The sequence below is a fragment of the Aristolochia californica genome, unplaced genomic scaffold (genome assembly GCF_029961685.1).
Source record: "Aristolochia californica isolate CCGP_79_NKW_82.1479 unplaced genomic scaffold, dmAriCali1.0.hap1 SCAF_5, whole genome shotgun sequence".
Classification (NCBI taxonomy): Eukaryota; Viridiplantae; Streptophyta; class Magnoliopsida; order Piperales; family Aristolochiaceae; genus Aristolochia; species Aristolochia californica.
In genome coordinates, this window is record NW_027182214.1 from 42,069,782 (window position 1) to 42,091,128 (window position 21,347).

The following is a 21,347-nucleotide window of genomic DNA, read 5'->3' on the forward strand; positions in this document are numbered from 1 at the left end:
CAACAACTTTGCACCTCCACCAAGGAATTTGTGAAATTTATAACCTTCACGCAATGTAAACATTATCAAATATAGTGGATCTTCAAAGGGGAACTCGGTTCTGGACAGATACAACATAGTTGATCAATAATCCAACGAAACACGACCTTCAATACCTGTTTTAATCACAGGCATGGAGACTACTTTCATATGAAAAAACCACCTAAATACTTCTATGATTATGGCATTATACCTCTTATTTCTAGTTTGTTTATAACTTGATCAGTGTCGTCCATATATCAGGTTCTTCATGCTAAAAGGTCATGGATGTTATACCCAACAAGCCTTGAAAAGCCAGGCAAACTCAGTGGCTCATCAGCCCTGAACCCAACTCTTAAAAATATCAAACCTTCACTATCAATTTTATATGGCTGATTATCCTAAGGCCAAACTCCGGCACTTTGTGCTTGACATTTTAGCTTTGAACCTTGCTATATCTGCAATCATATGCATTGTGTTTTACTGTCTCATCTTTTACTTCTTTCATGGTTCTCTAGCATCATTTATTTTGGTTCCCAAGCTTTACAAGGAAACCAAGTACCGGATTTGAAACTCCCAAGATCTTCAGAATTAAGAGGCAATCCACTAAGCGCTTTCATTTGCTGACCTATAGTTCCCAAACTATAGCAAATTAGCTTTAATTACTATTTACCTTACCTGTAGAATGCCTGAGAAAATAAACAGCTTACATTGTGTCTGCATCTACAGGTGGGCTTGTGCGTGTTCAGGCTTGTGCGTATATTCATAGTCAAGGTGAACAAAAGCACGTTCTATGTCCGGGAGGAGCTCAAGCTTCTCCTGTAAGGCCTCTCCGATGTCATGGGCCTCTCTTAGTGGCATGTCCGAGGCCAAGACAATGTCAACCTCAACAAAGTAGTGGGAACCAAATGTATATGCTCGAACTGTATCAATGTGCCTTATGGCCTTGTGATGGTTCCAGCAAAGATATGTGAGCTTTTGAAGGTACTCTGGTGCTGCAGATCGGCCCACCAGAGAATTCACATTCTCCAGTACTGTCGCTGACCATGTTCGTATGGTGTACAAAGCCAGCTGAAGCAGATATAATAAAGTCAATGACCCATCAGGACAGGTACATAATAACCAAAAGTCTGGCAGAATAAGAGCACTCCCTTCTAGCACAATCATGGCAAGGAATGCCATAACAAAGCTCAGCAATTAGATGACACTCAATGCTCAACTTTTGATTACTGGCAAGCTCATATGGACCTTCAAATGGCAAATTGATGCCAAAGGGGATAACTATCTCTAGATTGTAGTAAGATATCTAACGGAAAAGAATATGTAATCTAATCAGTTTTTTTACATCAGTTGGAACTATACTACTTACAATGATTGCACCAACAGGATCGATCCAGTCCTTTATGTACTTTGCAAGCAGAGCAGCAACAAGTCCAATAAGGTTGGTGACGACATCAAAGAAGTGGTCTTGTGCATAAGCTTTGACAATCTCATTAGTGAAAGAGCGACAATAAACAGCCAGTGCAAGTTTTACCAGTGTCACTGACAGCATTATTTCAATCACCCATTTTTCTTGCTCCTTAGTCAATTGAAATTCATTATCCTGCATCAATTAACCAAATATTTGCTCAGGCGATGTGTCTGCAAAATTTGAAATTGATTCCAGCAAAACTTTAAGAGGAGTCATAGAAAGTAGTTAACAAAAAAGGTAGTTCCTGATCATTGAACAATCGGATATAATCGATTCTAGATGGTAATATTGACAAATCACTTGTCCACTATTTGATAGTTGGACGCCAACAATTAAGTGTAGAAGTTAAAGAATAAAGCCAATTACATTATATAAACACAGTTAGTATGAAATAAGAATCCTACTAGAAATGTAACAGAAATGCCAAGCTTTTTTCTTGTTTGCCAATCTTACTGTCCAATTATAAAGAATTATCTTTTTGGATATAAATGCATGATTTACTTTTATTTTCATAGTATCCAAAAACATAGGCTGTCCAACAAACTTATTTGTCAGTTAGTGAGCCATTCCCAGAACTAGAACTAGAAAGTATATGTCTCTGTCCATAGATATTATGAAGATATTAAAATAGGACCATTAATGGCTCTGTGTTTAAAGATGTTTACACATGAAGAGAAATGGTTGTCCAGTTTTTGACTTCTTGCATCTCAGTGTTAAAACATGCCTTATCTTTTTCAGCTTCAGTGATGGGAACACCCTAAAACTGCTTCACTAAGTGTACATTATGAAATTCATTTGACAGAGAGAATGTTCACTTACATCAGACAAAAGTGTGCGAACTGATTCCAAAATTATTTGTAGACCCAGTGTTGCCATGACAGAAGCAAAAACAAGGATCCCCTGCAAAAAAAAATCCCATCAGGATTTTAGTATAACAAAATAATTAAACCTTTTCTGTATCTTATGATATGAACATTCAAATAGTTAATCTTGCTCTCCAATTGCCCCACCAGGTCATCTTCCTTCTTGGTAAACTTATTGCCATTTTCAAATAACATAAATTTCATTTCAGAATCATTGGCATTAGAGATGTCATTGCTTGAAAAAAAAATGCCACTAGAAGTGAGTTTGTTTTAATATAAAAAAAAAAGTGAAATTGCATAACTGAGTAAAACACAAAAGACCCGTACTGTCCACATGAATTACTCATATAAAAGGCAATCATTGTCTATACTTGCTCATGTTTCTTTTGGACCAACCCACAAGTAAGGTGATGGGCAAATTTTGCCCTTAATGCAAGTTTTAAAGCTGAACTATGGCATTACTAATCTAGCATTCTGCTTGTGAAAACTAAAGTACAGCTTTGAAGTACCCTGCATAAACTACAATGGCCACTTTAAGTTCCACGTTTCTTATGAAAACAAAGTTTCCATTATCATTTGCTAAGTTGATGGTTCAAACTACAATTCAAATCCTTGTCTATACTTTCTCATGTTTCTTTTGGACCAACCCACAAGTAAGGTGACGGACATGGGCAAATTTTGCCCTTAATGCAAGTTTTAAAGCTGAACTATGGCATTCCCAATCTAGCATTCTGCATGTGAAAACTAAAGTACAACTTTGAAGTACCCTGCATAAACTACAATGGCCACTTTAAGTTCCATGTTTCTTATGAAAACAAAGTTTCCATTATCATTTGCTAAGTTAATGGTTCAAACTACAATTCAAATCTTTCAATGTGACATCAAACAATCACTATTATTATCAAGCACCTGTCCAGAAGACTAAATAGAGGGTTCAACATGTAGCCAATGTCCAAGTGTAGAGAAGGCCAAGGTACATTTGTTTTTTTCTTTTTTTCAGCTTTAAGCATGGTATATTTGTTGTTAAAGAAGCCAAAGCAAATATTTGGTGAAGGAAGGTATCCTATTTGCTGGTCATAACCATAAGTACTCCACCTGTCAGTACCTGGGAGCTAAAAAACTGACAAGTAATACAGGAGAGGAAACTCAAAATAGAAACTTTATGACAAGGACTCAAACCAGAAAGGTAGATAATGAATCAAATCTGTGGAATCTAAAAGACAGATATCATATGAAACAAGCTCAAATCCTACATAAAATATGCTCCTTCTATAGCTATAACAAGAAAAGAAGAGGGACAGCAGGACGGACCAGAGGCTGCATGCGTTTTTTCCCAATAGGGTACTGGTAGGGGTTTGGAGTCTGCATAGAGAAGGCGGTAAACCATAGGATAAAACCTGATAACAGATCAAGAAGTGAATCCAATGTGGATGCAATAATAGCAAGAGATCCACTTCTTAAGGATGCATATACTTTTGCAGCAAAAAGGACCATATTAGCTATATTTGATATCCTAATGGCCATTCTCTCACTCTTAGCAGTTCTCTCACGTTCTTCCTGCAAGTAATTGTCAATTAAATGTCAGTGTCAGTGCAACACATTCCTACGTGAAATCAAAGCTTTTGAAGATATCGAGTAATAATAGAATAGCACAAGTGTACACACTTTTGACATTCCAGGAAGGAAACCGCGTTCAGTCAAGGCATCCATCTCAGTGAATCCCTCCAACATTTCCCCCTGTTGTTGGTAGTACTCAGCCACAACATCTTCTGTACCTAAACGATCAGCGAAATTGAGGTCAAAATAATCATCAGAATAAGCTCTGGCCATGCAATCAATGATTCATGAATAAAAAAGTGGGCCTCAAATAATCCATCACAGATAAATAACTTTAAATTACATTTTTCAAGGATGCATGTATTTTAACAATAAAATATTCTTCATTCAGGTAACAGAGATAAAAAAAATATATGAAATCAACTACTCTGTGAATAAAATTCACCAATTCATTCCAAATTTCATGGCACATTCTCATATGTGCATGAGCTGCACATTAAGCGACCATTTAAGCCCTGTATCTTGTATCTTCAATCAATGTCAACATTAAATCACTTCAAGCAATGTAAACATTAAGGCACAAGCTCCATCACTAGAAAGACTCCGTTTCAATATTGACCCTCTCGTGAAGTTCTACACTTTTAACTTCAGAACAACACATTATCAGAGCTACAACCACTTTTCAGAAGTTAATTTTACTAACAATAATTTGAGCATCTAGATACATAGAAAGCCGCCTAAAAATATCACATTACAGACAAAATATCAGCCAACGGCCCTTTTATGTGCAAAGACTGATCTTCACAAAGCTCACAGAAGCCCAAACCAAGTTCAAATACGTCAACAACTGAAGAAGGTCCCGAGTAAGAAAACGAAAAACAAAACTTAAAAAGAAATGAGTCAAGTAAATTATACAAATACAGCCTTTTCTATTTACAAAAACCATTAGTCTGACTTCTTTAAACTTTCCTGGAGCAACAAACATTTTTGTGACAAAGACGAGGATAAAGAAATGAAAACAATTCAAAAAATCTGCCAAAATAAAGATTAAAAAAAACAAAAACAAACCAACACTTCCTACTGCAAACCATTTGAATTTCACGGGGGGCTAAAAAAGCAAATACACTTCAAAAGAAAAAGACAACAAAGAATCAGGTACTCGAAAAAAAAAAATGACAAAGAAACTAAAGAACGTAAGCAAGAAGAGAAGATAATTTACTAAATAAAATATATGGTCAACATCAACTCATCTAAACAAAGAAACAAGCATCAAACAGCAATCAACTAAACCAGGAAAGGCAGAACAATCGACATAGGATGACAGCGAGCTCACTACCTAAAACACCAAGACAATCATGAAGCCCGCGCGGTTTCTCTTTATGCTCCGTCCTCTGGAAGCCGTCAAAGTTCAACCTCCATGATCGCTCCCCGTTGCCGGACTCCGGCAAGAGAAGCTCCGAATCTTCGGAACCCGCGGAAGGTCGCGCCGGATCCACCATTTCCCCCCCGACCGAGAGAGGAACGCAACGAGAGCAAATTCAAAACTTACAAATCGCCAAGAGTGTCAACAGTCCCGCTTCAGAACCTCAAAAGATGGATATATCAAACAATGCTTCGTAGAGGAACAGAATATGACCCGAGATTCCGATACGCCGTCTCCTTTATAGCATTCTCTGGTTTGTATTAATCTTTTTAAAGGTATCAATCTTCCCAGAATGGGTACGAGTGTGTAATAATTTTTTTCTGAGGAAAAATCGGGGCTCGTTTCCGTATTTTTTTGCTGATTTTTTGTAGTTGTAGGAGGCACAGCTCGCTAGACGCCTCTGAACCAGGGAGGCGGCGATCGCGACAGACAAGATATCATGGATCTTTGTGTCTCCAGATACCGCATACGTAAGGCTGTGATTTGCGGTTAGAAAAGAAACGTGTAAAAGTTGTAACTGCGGCGTTGCCCGCGGCCGTTGGATCTTCCATCAAGGCGTGCCATTTAGTCTGAGATAATGATAGCCAAAGAGGCCCCACCATTTAATTATCCAACGTCACGGAATGAACGAAATTATTAATATACTGCCTATTTAATCTAATGACGTAAATACCCCGAGTCAAATATTAGAATCAATGTTGTAAAAATCGGACCAAACCGGCCGATTCAACCGAATCCAATTTGAATCTAACTGCTTTTTGGCTTGTACAAACCCCTAAAAACTAATTAATTAATTAATTAACTATTATTATTTTAAAATTTAATTAATTAAAATGAGATAAAGAATAAAAAATTATTAAATATTTTTAAACATAATAATGATCAATTTTTTATTTTTTAAAAAATGAGAATTTAATTATTATTATTTTTTAAAAAATAATTAATAAAAATAAGATAATAATAATTAAATTCGTATTTTAGGGTTTATTGGAAGCTGAATCAGCAATGGCGGTAAAGGGGAACTGATATTTATCCGATTCAGCTGTACGAAGCGGATGGATGACAGAGGCAGCCTCACGAATGGCACATGGAAGCGCAGGCTGGACGCGAGCGAGCACGAGAGTTCTCGATTACGCAAGTAGGAGAAGGGCTCTGTATGCTTACCTGATTATCTTACATGGAGAAGAAGACACGGAAGAATCTCCGACTCCTGTCTCCTCTCTTTCCATCGCGTGTGCACTCGCAAGTGAGGAAGAAGAAAATCAAAGTTCCATTAATCATTTCCCACCTCTTTTGACTTTGGAGAATGGAGATGATGCTGGTGGTGGCTGGAGTAGGTAAGAAGGGAAGCAATGCATATCTGGTCTACTGTATATGGAGATTCATGCCAAGTATTCCTCTTTACTTTATTCGGTCCCACAGTGTCATTATGCTTTACCTAGAAAAAGAATATTGAACACCAAATTATGGGGGTATCTCACCTTATAGTGTCTCAGTCATCATCCGAGGAGATGGAACTTTTTCAGTTTGATTTGTTCTAATATTGTATAAATTCGTATCTATTTATAGTTAGCTAAATTAGTAAAATCTTCCAATAGTTAAAAGTTTTTTTACCGATAACAGTAGAGAGTAGAACACAAAAGTTGGCCAAGTAACCCGTCTTTGGCAAGGTACAACATGCTACTATGCTGCAGGCCTACAAGGAACAATCTCAACAATTTCATATAAATCAGGGAGTGTCGTCTGTGATTTTACTTACATCTAAATAGCTTTCTGCACCTGGTCTCCCAGCAGAAATCACAGAACTCTAGCACCCTCGTTTTCATCTCCACGCAGATCGCCTTGGAATCACCCACAAACAAATGACAGCGTTCGTTTTGTTTATGACTCTGCCCATCCTTCAATTTGATGAACATGGCCTCCGCTAGTAAAGAATAATCAATAGCTTATCTTTCACGCTTTCCAGCAGTGTCTTGCAACTGTTCCCTGTACAGTAGTAATCTTACATCTTCAAAAACGTCAGAACTTGTGTTCTTGGCATTCTTCCTTACTCCACCCATAAACTCAGTAAGACCACGCCAAATGCAGTGGCGACAATTGGCAAGCAGTCCTCGTGTTAGAGCTTCCCGTGCCCTCGGCTTGCTTAGTCGGATCATAACAAATACAATGCGCTCATGGTGATGCATAGGGAGTTCTCCTCGTGTCTCTTGTAAAGAAAGGATGTCTGAGAGCTTCCCGTGCTTTCAGTCGCTCATCCGGATCATACCGTAGGAGCCCTTGCAACAAATCAATCAAGTCTCCAGCAGAATGATCGACATGCTGCATTACCAGATTCTGAAATGCAAATCCAAAGATGGTTCAATCAACCATGAATAACAAAATAATCACGCCCACAAGCCATATGCACCAAAAAGTTGCAAATGCTTTTTTGCAAGAGTGACCTGTAAGCGGGGCAACTTCCAAACTGCCCTCATGCTTTCCCTCGAAGTAGCACTATCAGGCCAATCTAATCTCATGCCACGCTTGAAGTACTTCTCTGCACGACGACTGTTGGCAGAAAGGGGAAAAAATTTAACATCAAAACCAAAGACAAATTCACAGCTAAAGAGCAATCCACAGAGTTGAGTGCCACTGGCAACTTACTCTGCCCTGTGCACCATTTGTTTGGGTAGTGGGCCTAATACCCTCTCCATCATAGCTAGATGCTCCAAGTTTTCATGGGTTTGAAAAAGAGCCTCCCCCTATTGATCCAAGAGGACATTTCCATCGGTGAGCCAGATAGCCACAGGCATAGGCAAATGCAAGCACAAATGTAAATGTAAATGTGAATCATCTTATAACAGTTAATTTTTTAAGAGAATGATAATCAATTTTTTTTAGTAAATCCTTGATAATCAAATAATGATCCAATTGTGGTCATTCGGCAGTAGTCCTCCCCCAGGCACAGGTCCACATAATTTTTATAACATACTAATATTATTATTTGTGTTGAAAAAGGAAAAGATCCTCCAATGACATAATCTGCTTTGTAGGACTCACAGAACATAGCTCCACAAGTATGCAACCCGCACTCCATAAATCGCAAGGGTAGTTCCATCCAAGCCCTAGAATATGATCAAAACAAGGAAAACACTGTCAGTCATCAACTCCTGACCATAATGACAACAAACTCGCAGTTCCTATAACCAAGATTCTACATTACCAAGAATGACCTCAGGAGCGCGGTAATGGCGAGTTGAAACCACATAGCTATGATCTTGATGCTCAAAAGTTGTACTCCCAAAATCAATAAGCTTGATAGAGTTAGATTTAGGAAGACTCTTGTAGTAAGCACCATCCTTAGATGATCTGGATAGAAACTATCATAACAAAAACAGCAGGAAACAGTTACATTTATTTTTCTTTAAAAACAAGAGAGAGAGGGGGGAAAGAGAGAGAGAGAATCCACAAACCCAAAAAATAGATAAATCATCCTCGCTTTCTGTTCTAACACACTACTAAGACAAAACACTTAATAATTGTGGCAATACAGAGCAACCAGAGATGGCAGATGATACCTTGTAATCAGGAACCTTGACACATTCTGAAGAAACAAGGAGAATGTTTTCTGGCTTCAGATCAGTGTGTATAAGCCGCAAGTCATGCATAACTGCAAGAAGTAAAACATAAACGTTAAGAATAGTTTAAACGCAGCCTTTTGTAACTAATTACATTCCGTAACTGTTTATGAACTTAGATTGCTTGAAAAGAAGCAATCAACTAAGATGAGGGATGCATAACAGGAAATCCCAATGCCCCATCATCAGTTTCCAAACAAAACACCTGGGTAACATGTGGCATCATCATCATTATCATAGCTTTATCCTAACTATATGCTAGGTCAGCTGCATGAATCCGTCTCCATTCTTTACTATGAAATAGGATAAAGTTCGGACTCATGTTATGAATGACTAAGATTTTGCGCCAGCTCTCAACCTGACGCAATGCTCCTTTACCCGGCCTAACGACCAGCTGTTAATTAACTGCAGGAGTTGCACAATAAGATTAATATGCAAGAAAAAAGACTGGTGCCAGATTGTCCACACACATGCTACAGACTCCAAAAGTTGTCTGCCAAGCTCACGAACTAGATCAATGGGAAATGCACGGTAGCTGTTTTTCCGGAGAAAATCGTATAAGCTTGGTCCAAGCTTCTCAAATACCTGTTGAAAACCATTTAAAATCCACCCCAAGTTTCAACCCGCATAATATTTCAGGCAGTGATGGGAAAGCTCCGCCATCACAAATTGATTAAATGACAGGCACCAATATATACTTACAATACAAATATGATTACGATAGTCAAACCAATTCCGTATTTGAACACAACTGCAAGGAATAAAACCGCTTATATGGAGTTCTCTTAAGCTTCTACAGACAATAAGGAAAAGAAGAAGAAAGCAAGAGACCTACCGAGAGTTACCCAGATCATGTTGTGTGAGCCTCTGAAGCACATCAATCTCAATCATTGCAGCTTCACGATACTTTTTAGTTGAGCGAATGACTTTTACTGCCACAGCTTCTTTCCTTTCCATGTCCCAGCATTCAAGCACCTGCCCAAACGTCCCTACACAAGAAATTGAGCAAATATCTCTGAGAAATGAAGCACATGAACTGTTATCCAGGATATAAAACTGTAATTGCCCAAATTAACCTTAATACTAATACCAAGCAAAACCAGTATAAAAACGAAAAGCTGATTCAGATGATTTAAGAACAAAGTAAAAGTGGCAAATCACTGACCTTCACCCATTTTGCTGAGGATCCTATCTGGAAGCAGTAACATATAAGTACTCAGATTTCATAAATTGATGAAATACAAAAGCACGAAGCAAATACAATAAATAATACTTGCAAAGATAGTGTTCACTTTTTTGAGTGAGAAAAAGATAAATATCAGCAAGCACAAGTGCCAAAGAACCAAGAAGGCACTACCTAACCCAGCATACAGAACAAACTCTTGAGTAAACAAAAAGCCAACCTAGTCTCCAACGAATACAAAGAAAAAACATCTACAAGATTGATAATCAAGATGGATGAATTCCCCCTTAATGAATTTGTCAAACCTGTCAAATAGCAACCAAACAGTGGCAGAAGAGTACAAAAACTAGAAACAGAGAATATATGATGCTGAGTTTTTTCTTTCCAAGCAAAAGAAAAATCAAGACCAAAAAAAACAAGACCTGGCCACATTTCTCAGAAACACACATTTGGATACAAGAAGTCAATTTAATGGCAATTCCATGGAAGCACTACATGATGTTAAAAGAAATCACCTTGACTGTTCACCAAGAAGCCATGATAGGATATACTTACAGCGAGACGTTAAATTTTCTCCAAGTGCAAACACGTAATGGCCATCTTTATCATCTGCTCTCCAAGGTGGTGATGCATGACGAACCACTCCTTTGTAATAAATAGGTGCATTTGCAACCATCCCACCCCCAAATTCTTGTGCAAGATATGTTTGTGGAGCAGCCTACAAGGTCATAATGAAAGCCAGGTTATAGTTGCTGTATAGCCCAAGGTTTTGTCATATTTCCAGAACTACAAAGATTTCATGCAATAGACTACTAAATACTTAAAAATAGATGTCATAAAAAAACAAAAAAACACAATTTCTGTAATGTTGCACAAAGAGTAAAACGTAAAGATACTGAGTAAGATATATTTTTGTAGACTATGTCAAACTACAATAAGGTGAAACAGAAGCCTCAGACAAGACAGGTCCTTGGGGCCAATGTTATAAAAAAAGTGTTGCACAGGGAGAAGTTCTCTGTGCAACAGGTGACCTGACTGACCAGGCCGGATCAGCTAGTTGACCAGTCGAACTGCAAACCAGCCTGGGCAACTGGATATGGACCCAATCCAGGTGTTACACAACTCCGACCCAGAGAAGAGACCAGAATAGAACTGAACCCACGGCCAGTCCCCAGGTTTTAAACACTGCTTGGAACGGAGGGACAAAAGAAGAAAAAAAATTAAGATACATAACAAAATGAACAGCAAGCAAATTTATCCATGCCGACAACAAAAACTCAAATAAAAAAAGGCATCTAAAACTAGAATATATGCCGATTGGGGCCAGCAATTTAACTCTATTGCCCCTTCAACTAATCAAAATTTCTTATTAATTTAAGGACTCACATTAGTTATCCATTTACCCTAAACTGCTATTAGACGTTTGCCCATTTACATCCAATGCTATTTATGACATGGAATCAACCCGATTACCCATTTGTTTTAACAGTAAGCCTGTAGTAGCTCCCCACAATAAGTGGTTTAATTATTTTCCTCAGTATAAAGGCAATAGATAACTTGATTTTGTAGGATATTTACCTAAAGATTAGTTAATGGTATATTCGGCTGAGTTTTTTATAGGTTTATACAATCTCTAACTTTGCATAGGGCTTTGTAGTTATTCGAAGATTTTAAAATTTTTATTTATCCATTTATTTTCATGCTTACCCTTCACCAGCAAACGGTAGGTCAAATAAATGGGAAATGGACACCCCTTACCAGTTCCACATAAAACAGGTAATATAGTAAGTATAGGGTAAACATAACGTGTAGCAGAATATGTATAGAGTAACAAGAATAGCCAACGGAAAAAACCCTTACCCTGTCTGATTGTGACCCGTTTACCTCCCTAACCCTTAAAGTTCAACGTTGACAATAGAATCAGAATTACAAGATTTGCGTAACCAAAACACCTCCAAGTGCTGATGCGTAACGATTATAGTGAAGATGTACCAGTACGTTCAAGGGTATACCTATAGGCTATGGAGTAAAGGAGATGCAAAGAGAAAAAGATTTCGCACCATGCATCAAGCATTTAGGGGAGATAACCGAAATTTGCTGTTATATGATTGAAAATCAAGCCTAAAGAATACATGAAAGGAATCAAGTACAACAACAAAGTTTTCGATCAAAATTTACAATAAACAAAAAAAAATCATAAAACAAGGATGGATAAGATGAGGGAAACTAAAATTTCCCATAAAGAAAAGGAAATTAAAGATCTATAAGAACATTGAAATACCCAAAAAAAAAAAAAAATCGTAAGATATTAAACAAATACAAGCAGGCTCTACAGAAAAAAAAAATTACCTTTGCAGGAAGCGGCGGTGGAAGAGGAGGAGGCACGTCCCATGTCAATCTAGGCCTTTTTCTAGGACGTTTGTCCATATTCGACTGAGGAAACTCCGCTATACATTGGGTTTCCATTAAATTGTCTGTTTACTGATGGGGGAAATGCAGAAAAATGCAGAAAAACGCAGAAAAACGCAGAATGCAGAAGAGAAAGAAAGTAAAGAAAGGAAAATTATTCTCAATGAAAGAATCACAGAAAGACTGTTAGATATCTAAAAGCGAAGACGATTTGCAGAGAGGGATCTGCCGAAGATGTGCATGCCTCTTTTGGGCTTTGGGGAAGGGTTATTTTAAAGAATCTCAACCTTACCTGAGTCAAGACTATGGTTAAGTTTTGACTACATCTGAACCGCAAAGCGTTGCATTTGGAAGCCAAAATAGTTTTACTACTTCATACCACTAAGTCAATACTCAATAAATAACCCTTCCCCAAAGGCCCGAAGGCCCAAAGGCCCAAAGGCCCAAAATTTATTATAAAATATTGTATTATTTATATTATGCCTTTTCTATGGTACTAACCTTACCTGATCACACTCAAGGGTTCACTTGGTAAAACCTTTTTAAGTTTATACTGACCATTTAAAAAAGGTATAATTTCCCACAAAAATTATATTGGGAAATGGAAAATATCGGGGCGTATTTCTATCTGTTTTGATGTTTTAATAGCAAAATTTAAATTAATAAGCGCGTAAGGGCATTGAAGTTAATTGTCACCCCACAAATTTCACTAAAAAAATAATAGTTTTAAGTTTAAGAAGATGAGTTCCTTCTCGAATTGGAACTAACACATTTCCAAATTCATTTGAAGTCATCCTCACTTTCTTCCCCTACATATTTCTCTCTCTATTCAAGATAAAACTATCCTAATTTTAGTATATCATATCAATTGGTATAAGAACAAATGATTTGCGACTATAGACACTTGTGGGTTCACTGATGGAAGAGGTTCTAAATAGTTATTTCTATATTTGTTCGATTTAGGACTAGATTTAGGACTATAGACTCTTGTGGGTTTCCTGAAGGATCAAGAGACTTGAACATTTTCTTAATTACTATGACATTGGGGAGGACTAGATTGCCAAGTTGTCTACAAAGGTTAACTCTTTGACTTTTAAAACTTTGGTGGAGGCCACAAGGCTAGCACAGATACAAAACCTGGGTTGACTCTAAGAGGTACATCCCACAAGTCAGCCATGGAAAAAGGATGACTCTAGGCTAACACAGAGACTAGAGGTCAACACTAAGTCTAAGCCTTTCCACAAACTTACTCAAAAGAAAATGGTAAAGAGATGGGCATGGGAAGAGTATCGAAATCTTTGTGGTGAATGCTCTATCTTGAAAAGTATTTCCTTGTTTATTGCCATTGGTTTTGTCCGACACTTCATCTTACAAGGATAAATGTCGGGCTGCCTATTGTTCTACAAGGGACATTTATATGTGCCCAAAGACGCTCTTCTAATTCGATAATACTTATAAAATTTCATTCTTTAGTTTCTACAAAACATGAAGGAGACTTCTCAAGAAAATAAGACTACTATAACTATGCCTTATACCCAAGAAAATTTGGGAGGATATCTCTATGGATTTTATGGAGAGACTACCACTTTTTGGTGACCATTCACTCAATGTAGTGGTGGTAGACAAGATTGAAAAATAACACAATTTTTTTTGGCTTAAAACATCCTTCTCCACCAAGTCTATGGTTGATTTTATGACTTGGAAAGTTGTTGTTTCTTTTGCTCTTCCATAATGGGATATAATAGCTCCTTCTTGAAGGAGCCATATCCTTATTTGAGATGTTGAAGGAATCCAAACGACTATTCATTGGTGGTTCCAAATGACTATCTAGAGACTATGAAAAAAGGAGAACAAGAACGGGAAGAAGTATTCAAGGTCCACAGAGGACTTTCAAGAGTCCAAGCCACCTTCATTCTAATTATCAGGGTAGGCTTACAAAAGTCAACTGCAGTTATAGTAGATGTCAAGAGGCAAAACAGTCATTGTGTAATCACTGAACATTGATCAGTCGGAATCAATATGGTCGCAAGTAGTCTCTGTTTCAACAACATAGTGCTTGTGGGTCAATCTGAGTGAGAGAGAGTTCGGAGAGAGAGAGAGAGAGAGAGATTCCTCCAAGACTAGTGATGACTCATCCAATGAGAGAGGGTTCTTGAGAAGGGATGGATCCGAGTTGAGGATGAAGGTGGCTCCTTGAGACTTCGACATAGGAAATAGGACAAACCATTTGAGAGGGAGAGTTAGAAAGATAGTAGAAAAAATTCTCCTCAATTTCTCTCTTTTCTGTTCTCTCGTAATTTTTACTCTAGGAAAAATCTTATAAGTTGAGGTTTCGAAGAATCGATCAATTACACCTTTTTTAACTTGTGAGGCCAAAAAAATGTATGAAATTTCTAAATACATGTATGAAATTCATAAATCGACTGAAAGCGGAAGCCAAGATACATACCTCCGGCCATGACAAACTAATTTCAGGAATTTCCATAAACAAATGTCTAGTCTATCCAAAGTGCAATTGATGGAGTCAGAGACCTCTTTGCTTGACCAAATCCTCTTTTTCTTCTCCGTAAAAAAAACTTCACGTACTAACTACTTAAAACTCTTTTCTATAAACAAAGGAAAAGTTGGAACTGATGGGTAATTACAATTGTCCCAATATCCTTACATATAAGGGAAACTACTTAATTATGAGTCTACTAAAAACAAAGACGTTTCTAATACACTCTGCATGGAAGTCTATGATATACACCTTAAAGACGAGGGGCAGGGGGATCCCACCCCTCTCCTCTCCTCCCCTCCCCTCCCCTCCCCTCTCATTACCAGTACCACACATTCATTGAAGCTACACATTCATTGAAGTCAATGATATGTATTGTGAAAATGTAGTTAAAATTTTAGTTCTAAGTTGGAAGTTAATATTTTTTATTTTTTTAATCAAGTTTTAGTTAATAATTAGATAACCTTCTATTATAATCATATAAATAAAATTTAAATTAATATGAAATTTTATTAGATTAGATGAGAAACAAAGCAAGCAATCTAACCGTGATCCAATCCTCCATTTCCCATTGTCACTGGAGTGATCCAACTTCGAAGGCCCACAAAAAGACATTCGTACGATACGTTTTGGGCTTGTGTCCATTAAGCTCCAGGCTTCCTTCATTCGCTGCCTTCGGCCTCAGACACCTCCGAACGTCAATGATAGAACTTCTCCGACACCTCCTTAGTCCTTAACTACCCTTTCAAATTTCTCTCTCGGCCTTTCTCCCGTCCCTGAAGATGGCTGATAACTCTTCTCCTTCTAAACTTCTACAAACCCCAAATGCCATTGACTCGATGAATTCGAACCCTCAAACCACTTCAAACCCTAACATTGCTTCTCCTTCAATTGCTCCTTCACCTTCAATGGAAATTCCCCAAATATCTTCTCCTCATGTTAGTCAATTGAGCCCCCTGGATTTTCAGCAGCAGCAACAACAGCAGCAACAGCAACAGCAGCAGCAGCAACAACAACAGCAAAAGCAGCAAAATCTGCAGCAAGTCCAACAGAATAATTTGATATCAACTCAGAATTTCCAAATCCAACAAACCCTACAGAGGTCGCCGTCCATGCAGAGAATGGCTCAGATCCAGCAGCAGCAGCAGTTTGGCGCGATGAGGCAGCAGCAACAGTCGACCGGAATGTACGGCCAAATGAATTTTGGTGGCTCCACCGCCACTCACCTTCAGCATCAGCAGCAGCAATTGAGCGGTGGGATTTCGCGGGCGGGGATGTTGGGGCAGGTGGCGCAGGGCGGAGCTCACCTATCCATGTTGCCAGGACAGGCTGCGGCCGCCGCTGCAGCTCAGTTCAATTTACAGTCGCAATTGCTCTCACCGGTACAAAATGGATTTTTATGTTTTATTTTGTTCTCTTTGTTTATGAAAAAGTAGGTTCTCTTGGCTTTGGTTTTAGTTAAATTGGTACTTAGCTAGGCGCTGATACTAACTTGCCAGTAGTTTGTTCTGTTTTCCAATTTATGTGGTGTTTTCTTGGGTTGTAATTACTCCAACTGTGATTCCACCAGTTCTTAGTGCAAGTTCCTATAATTCTAGTTACTCATTGAATTGTTTACTAGACATTTTATTTTGGGACGTTTAAGATAATTGTCTTCTAATTATCTGACTTTGGATTGACTTGTGAAATTCTTGGGTAAAAGCTAATTTTTTATTTTAAAGTATTAGGTGATCTACTTGCAATCTATCTAATTCTTTTTTATGACAACGAGAAAAAAATGGCTACTGCAATTCATACTTTATGGCTCTCATATTGTGTCTCCAGCTGTTAATTCCTCGGAAGTATTTCACAAAAACCATTCCTAAATGTGGGAGGATTTTTTCTCAGTTTTTCATTTTTTTATGATATTTGGGAGAGTATGTTGTATCAATTGTGAACATACTTTTCTCTTAGCTTTTTCCCCTTCTTCAATGCAGTCAAGACCAAAGACTGGTTTGGTTCAGGGTTCCCAATTTCATGCTGCAAATTCATCAGGGCAGCAATTGCAAGGGCTGCAATCAATGGGGATGATAAGTACTCTTGGTCTGAATTCACAAATGAGAACAAATGGATCCCTTAATTATGCCCAGCAACGTGTCAACCATGGGGCTGCAATAAGACAACAACAGCTGCAGCAGCAAATGTCGCTTGCTTCTCCACAGGTATTGTTTTTTGCTCCACTAACTGCAAATTGCAACTGATTTCTATAAAGGCATTAATAGCTTTCTTTGCTGTTAGTCTTCTGGAAACTTTTGAACATCATAAAATTTGTTTTTTGATCTTTATACATCTGTAGAAGTTGCAGGCTCAAACCTTACAGAGGACAGCATCACTGGCTTCAATGAACCCTCAGTTGTCTGGGCTGGCACAAAATGGACAATCTGCTTTGATGCAAAATTCTTTAACGCAACAGCAATGGCTGCACAAAGTGCAGCAACCTGCACTTTCTTCCCCAGGATCTCCTTCATTTCATCTTCAACAGCAGCAACAGAGGCCTCAACAACAGCAGGCCTTCATACAGCAACAACTCTCCTCATCTCCTCAAATAAATCAAAAGACCATGGCTTTGAATCCACAACAAATGGCTCTAGTTCAGCATCAGCAGCAGGCTGGCCAGCAGCAACACTTGCATCAACAACAACAGATTGTGATGCAACAGCAACAACAGCAACAACAGCAATCTCCAAGGATGGCAGGGCCAGCTGTCCAGAAATCTGCAAGTGTGGCAGGATCACAGCCTAATACTCCTGTATCTGGCACAGCAACGCCAGGTGGCAGTTCAAGTCAAGGGACAGAAACAAGTAATCTTCTGCTTGGAAAGAGAAAAATACAGGATTTGGTTTCACAGGTCTGCTCTTTTCCTTTTTTGAAGATCATACGATGCATGATGAAGCAAATTTCATGCATTGGAAGCCTTTACTTGTATGATGTTTTTGTTAGCTACTAAATCTGTCACCCCTTTTCTTGAACTGATGCTCAACTTATTTGCTAGTTAACCGCCTGAAGCCTCTGCCCAAAATTCTCTTTTTTTTCCTACAAGAAAAGAAGATGTGGGGAGCCACCTGGAAAGTACTATTTCCACTGATTAGTTGCCTTCTTTTGATTGTGCTGCAGGTTGATTCACAAGGAAAGCTGGATCCTGAAGTTGAAGATCTTCTTTTGGAGATTGCTGATGACTTCATTGATTCGGTAATGATGTTAATGGGTTTTTTTGCATATACAAGGCAGCATGATACCATTGATCACATATCCATCGTAGGGGGGGTTTATTTTTTTAATTTGTTCTTCAAATCCAAGGGGTGTCAAGGATAACTGCTGCACATAACATTCACTAGCCACACCTCTCTCTCTCTCTCTTCATTTAAATCAGCTGTTCTTTCCTCATTACGTCATTGTTTTATATTTCACTCACTAGTGATTCCTGTGGTTGTCTTTTACTTTAGATTCATCGTGCTTGTCCTTAGGCCTTTGACTAATTTTCTCATTGGAAAATTTTCCTACTAGAAAAAATTCCCTTGGACCAATTTTCTTGCATTTGTGCTGCTACAGGAAACAACAGGAAAATTAGTTAAGGTGTTTGTGTTTACACTAGAAATGAGCTAATTTTTTTACAAAAATAAAAAACACAGTGGAAGCAAGAGGCGGACGGTAAGTGATAAAAAATCGCTTTAATGCTTCTTGGTTTTATTTTCCCTTATTTTTCTCAGAACAATGTGAAACTCATTTTCCTGTTTTTTAATATTTCATAAAGGCAAGAGAAATTAATTATTGTATCATTTTTTTTAATTTTTTTTTGAGAAAATTAATTATTGTCTCTCATCAAAAGAAAGTAAACCGATTAGTAAATTATTACTTTTACCAAGAATATCTATGTTTTTTTCTAAGTGTAATGACTAAAGGGGCTACTAATAATAACGATCCACATAAAAGAGCTGTTAGCTCAATAACATCATACTCACGTGCATCATTAACCCCTGGGATTGTGGAGCAGGCACTAATATTGCAGATTGATGCATTTCAGTTAAAAGCCCTGAAGTGGCAAAGCCTTGAGTAAAATTAGTACCTGGAGATTAAATAATTTTTATGGTTCCGTATTTTCGAAACCATATAAAAAATGGAGAAATTCCACGAAAGGAACATTAATGATTCATATACATCATTTAATGGGAAATGTCTCGAATAAATCCAAGAAACTCATTTTCCTGTTTTTTAATATTTCATAAACGCAAGAGGAATCAAGTGAAAAATTTCCTGTCCCCAAAAATGACACAAACACCAAAATGTTTTGTTCAAATGGGAAATTTTCTGCTAGGCATTTTCCCCTATTCCTATAGGCACAAATGCAACCTAAAAGACTGCTTGCACTCTTTGATTTTTTGAATTTAAAAAAAGAAAAGAAAAAAGAATGAAAGCAGTCTTTCATTTATGATGGCTTTCATCCATGCCAACTTCATAATTATTCTACCAATTATAGAACTTTGATTAATGAGTTTTGGTGCTAAACTTTGCTACTATTTCTTGTTAATGTAACTTTATCTATAACTTTTGCAGGTCACAACATTTGCATGCAGTCTAGCAAAGCATCGGAAATCTTCAACTTTAGAATCCAAGGATTTATTGTTGCATCTAGGTTTGATACTTCTTATCAAACATACATGACTTTTCTGCAATAAAGAAGTCAAAAGTGGACATAAATTAAGTGTTTATTCCAGGTTCCTGTCATTAACCATGATTCTGGCCTGTTTTTCAAGATTTCCTTAATCTATTGTATACCAAAATTTTCATTTGATATATTTTAATTCTATTATGTCACAAATATGGATTAGTTAAGTAAAATTTTAAAATGTTTCTTATATTCATGTTTGTTGTGTCGACATCTGCCTATTTCTTTCTTACTACTGGGTCTGGAACTTGTGCAGAAAAAAATTGGCATCTCACTATTCCAGGCTTTACGAGTGAGGAACGAAAGTTTCAAAAGAATCATGTAAGATATTATCTTTTCATTTCTCCAGAATATGGCATATGTCCAAGAACATAAAATCTGATGACTGATATTTGTTTGAAAATATGTATGCAGTTATCAAGTGACGCACACAGGAAACGTGTGGGGCTGGTAATTCATTTTACCATGAAATGGTTGTCATTTTTACCTGATATGAGCAAAACTTTCAGCCGGTATTAACTGAACTGTTTAACAGATACGAGCACTAATGGAGTCTTCAAACCCTGAAACTGACACAAGTAATGCAAAAGACACAATCCGACAGAGTGTTACCACTGCTGCAGTTGCTGATCATCCGATTAAACCTTCACCAAGTTCAGAACAGTTGGTATCACCTCCAGTGGGTTCTTTGATGATGCAGAAAGTACCCCGATTTTAGTTGTTTAGCTTCAGCCTGAATGGGTTGCCTCTACTGTGCACGACTTCACTCATGGGATCCCGACTGTAAGTATACTCTTTCCAGTCAAGCCTGCACTGTATAGCAATGGATAAATCTTGTCATCCTCCTTTTATGGGTTTGAAGACTGGGGAAAGGCCTGCTCTCATTAAATATTCTATTAAAGGTTAAAAAATAAAGTTAAAAAAAGTTATCAGCCTTTCACAGATTTACATTGTCATTATCTTGTAATGGTTTCAGTTTTCTATAGCAACATAGCACACAATAATGGGAAGATATTAATTTATAAGTTGTTCTTTCTTTCCACTTTTATTGATTTTGCTAAGAGGAATCTTCCTGGAATAAAACTCTTGAAATAAATTCATGTCTTTTCGCAGGTTGGTTATTGTGGTAAATACTGCAACCTTTCTCATTCTTATGAGTTCAGATGCTCTCCCAAGTAAGCAGGATGGTGGCACTAATCAGTTTACCCTTTAATGCAGCATTTCTATGATGCATTCTAACACCATTGATCCGTGATTGTATTTTTGTACAGCTGAAGCAGAAAGGAGGATTGGCTTCAACGTTTTTAAAGCATGTTGAATTACTGAGAGATTTTGGTTGTAAAATGTTTAGTTGGCAGAGAGCCAGCCATTCTTGTAAATTAATCGACTAGTTAATTTTATGCTTTCTATAAGAGTTCTACACGAACACGTTTTCAGACTGTTCGCAGGCATTGATTGAAACTTGGACATGCTAAATTCATTTTCAATAATGGTGTATATTTTTGCTGCATTTTTCATGCCAACAGCCACATTAGGATCCGTTCCCCATCCGTTATTTCAGTGAAGCTGACAAGTCTCCCCTCATTTAGTCCCACATTGAGCGTGTA

The 21,347-nt window shown here is 37.7% G+C and overlaps 3 protein-coding genes across 4 annotated transcripts; 1 reads left to right on the forward strand and 2 right to left on the reverse strand.

Moving 5' to 3' along the window:
• Nucleotides 1–609: 609 nt before the first annotated feature.
• On the reverse strand, nucleotides 610–5,750 carry LOC137966667 (metal tolerance protein 11-like). Its single transcript, XM_068813354.1, has 6 exons — nucleotides 5,246–5,750; nucleotides 4,018–4,127; nucleotides 3,664–3,909; nucleotides 2,309–2,389; nucleotides 1,388–1,621; nucleotides 610–1,089 (listed from the first exon to the last, which is right to left on the reverse strand). Exons 1-6 carry the CDS (start codon nucleotides 5,406–5,408, stop codon nucleotides 742–744), a joined length of 1,182 nt encoding a protein of 393 aa, XP_068669455.1. The 5' UTR covers nucleotides 5,409–5,750; the 3' UTR covers nucleotides 610–741.
• Nucleotides 5,751–6,952: 1,202 nt separating this feature from the next.
• Nucleotides 6,953–12,769, reverse strand: LOC137966665 (serine/threonine-protein kinase AFC1-like). 2 transcript variants are annotated; one of them, XM_068813352.1, is made up of 12 exons: nucleotides 12,482–12,769; nucleotides 10,688–10,850; nucleotides 10,115–10,141; nucleotides 9,785–9,938; nucleotides 9,652–9,700; nucleotides 9,420–9,534; nucleotides 8,890–8,981; nucleotides 8,535–8,691; nucleotides 8,372–8,436; nucleotides 7,976–8,073; nucleotides 7,774–7,879; nucleotides 6,953–7,666 (listed from the first exon to the last, which is right to left on the reverse strand). In XM_068813352.1, the coding sequence occupies exons 1-12, from the start codon at nucleotides 12,596–12,598 to the stop codon at nucleotides 7,505–7,507; spliced, it is 1,305 nt and encodes a 434-aa protein (XP_068669453.1). In that variant the 5' UTR covers nucleotides 12,599–12,769; the 3' UTR covers nucleotides 6,953–7,504. The 2 variants fall into 2 exon arrangements, with proteins under 2 accessions (XP_068669453.1, XP_068669454.1); XM_068813353.1 differs by lacking the exon at nucleotides 10,115–10,141.
• A 2,979-nt stretch (nucleotides 12,770–15,748) lies between these two features.
• LOC137966063 (transcription initiation factor TFIID subunit 12b-like) lies at nucleotides 15,749–21,162 on the forward strand. Its single transcript, XM_068812530.1, has 10 exons — nucleotides 15,749–16,420; nucleotides 17,015–17,239; nucleotides 17,374–17,925; nucleotides 18,192–18,266; nucleotides 19,629–19,707; nucleotides 19,997–20,061; nucleotides 20,155–20,190; nucleotides 20,276–20,523; nucleotides 20,854–20,915; nucleotides 21,012–21,162. Exons 1-8 carry the CDS (start codon nucleotides 15,821–15,823, stop codon nucleotides 20,456–20,458), a joined length of 1,815 nt encoding a protein of 604 aa, XP_068668631.1. The 5' UTR covers nucleotides 15,749–15,820; the 3' UTR covers nucleotides 20,459–20,523; nucleotides 20,854–20,915; nucleotides 21,012–21,162.
• Nucleotides 21,163–21,347: the final 185 nt, after the last annotated feature.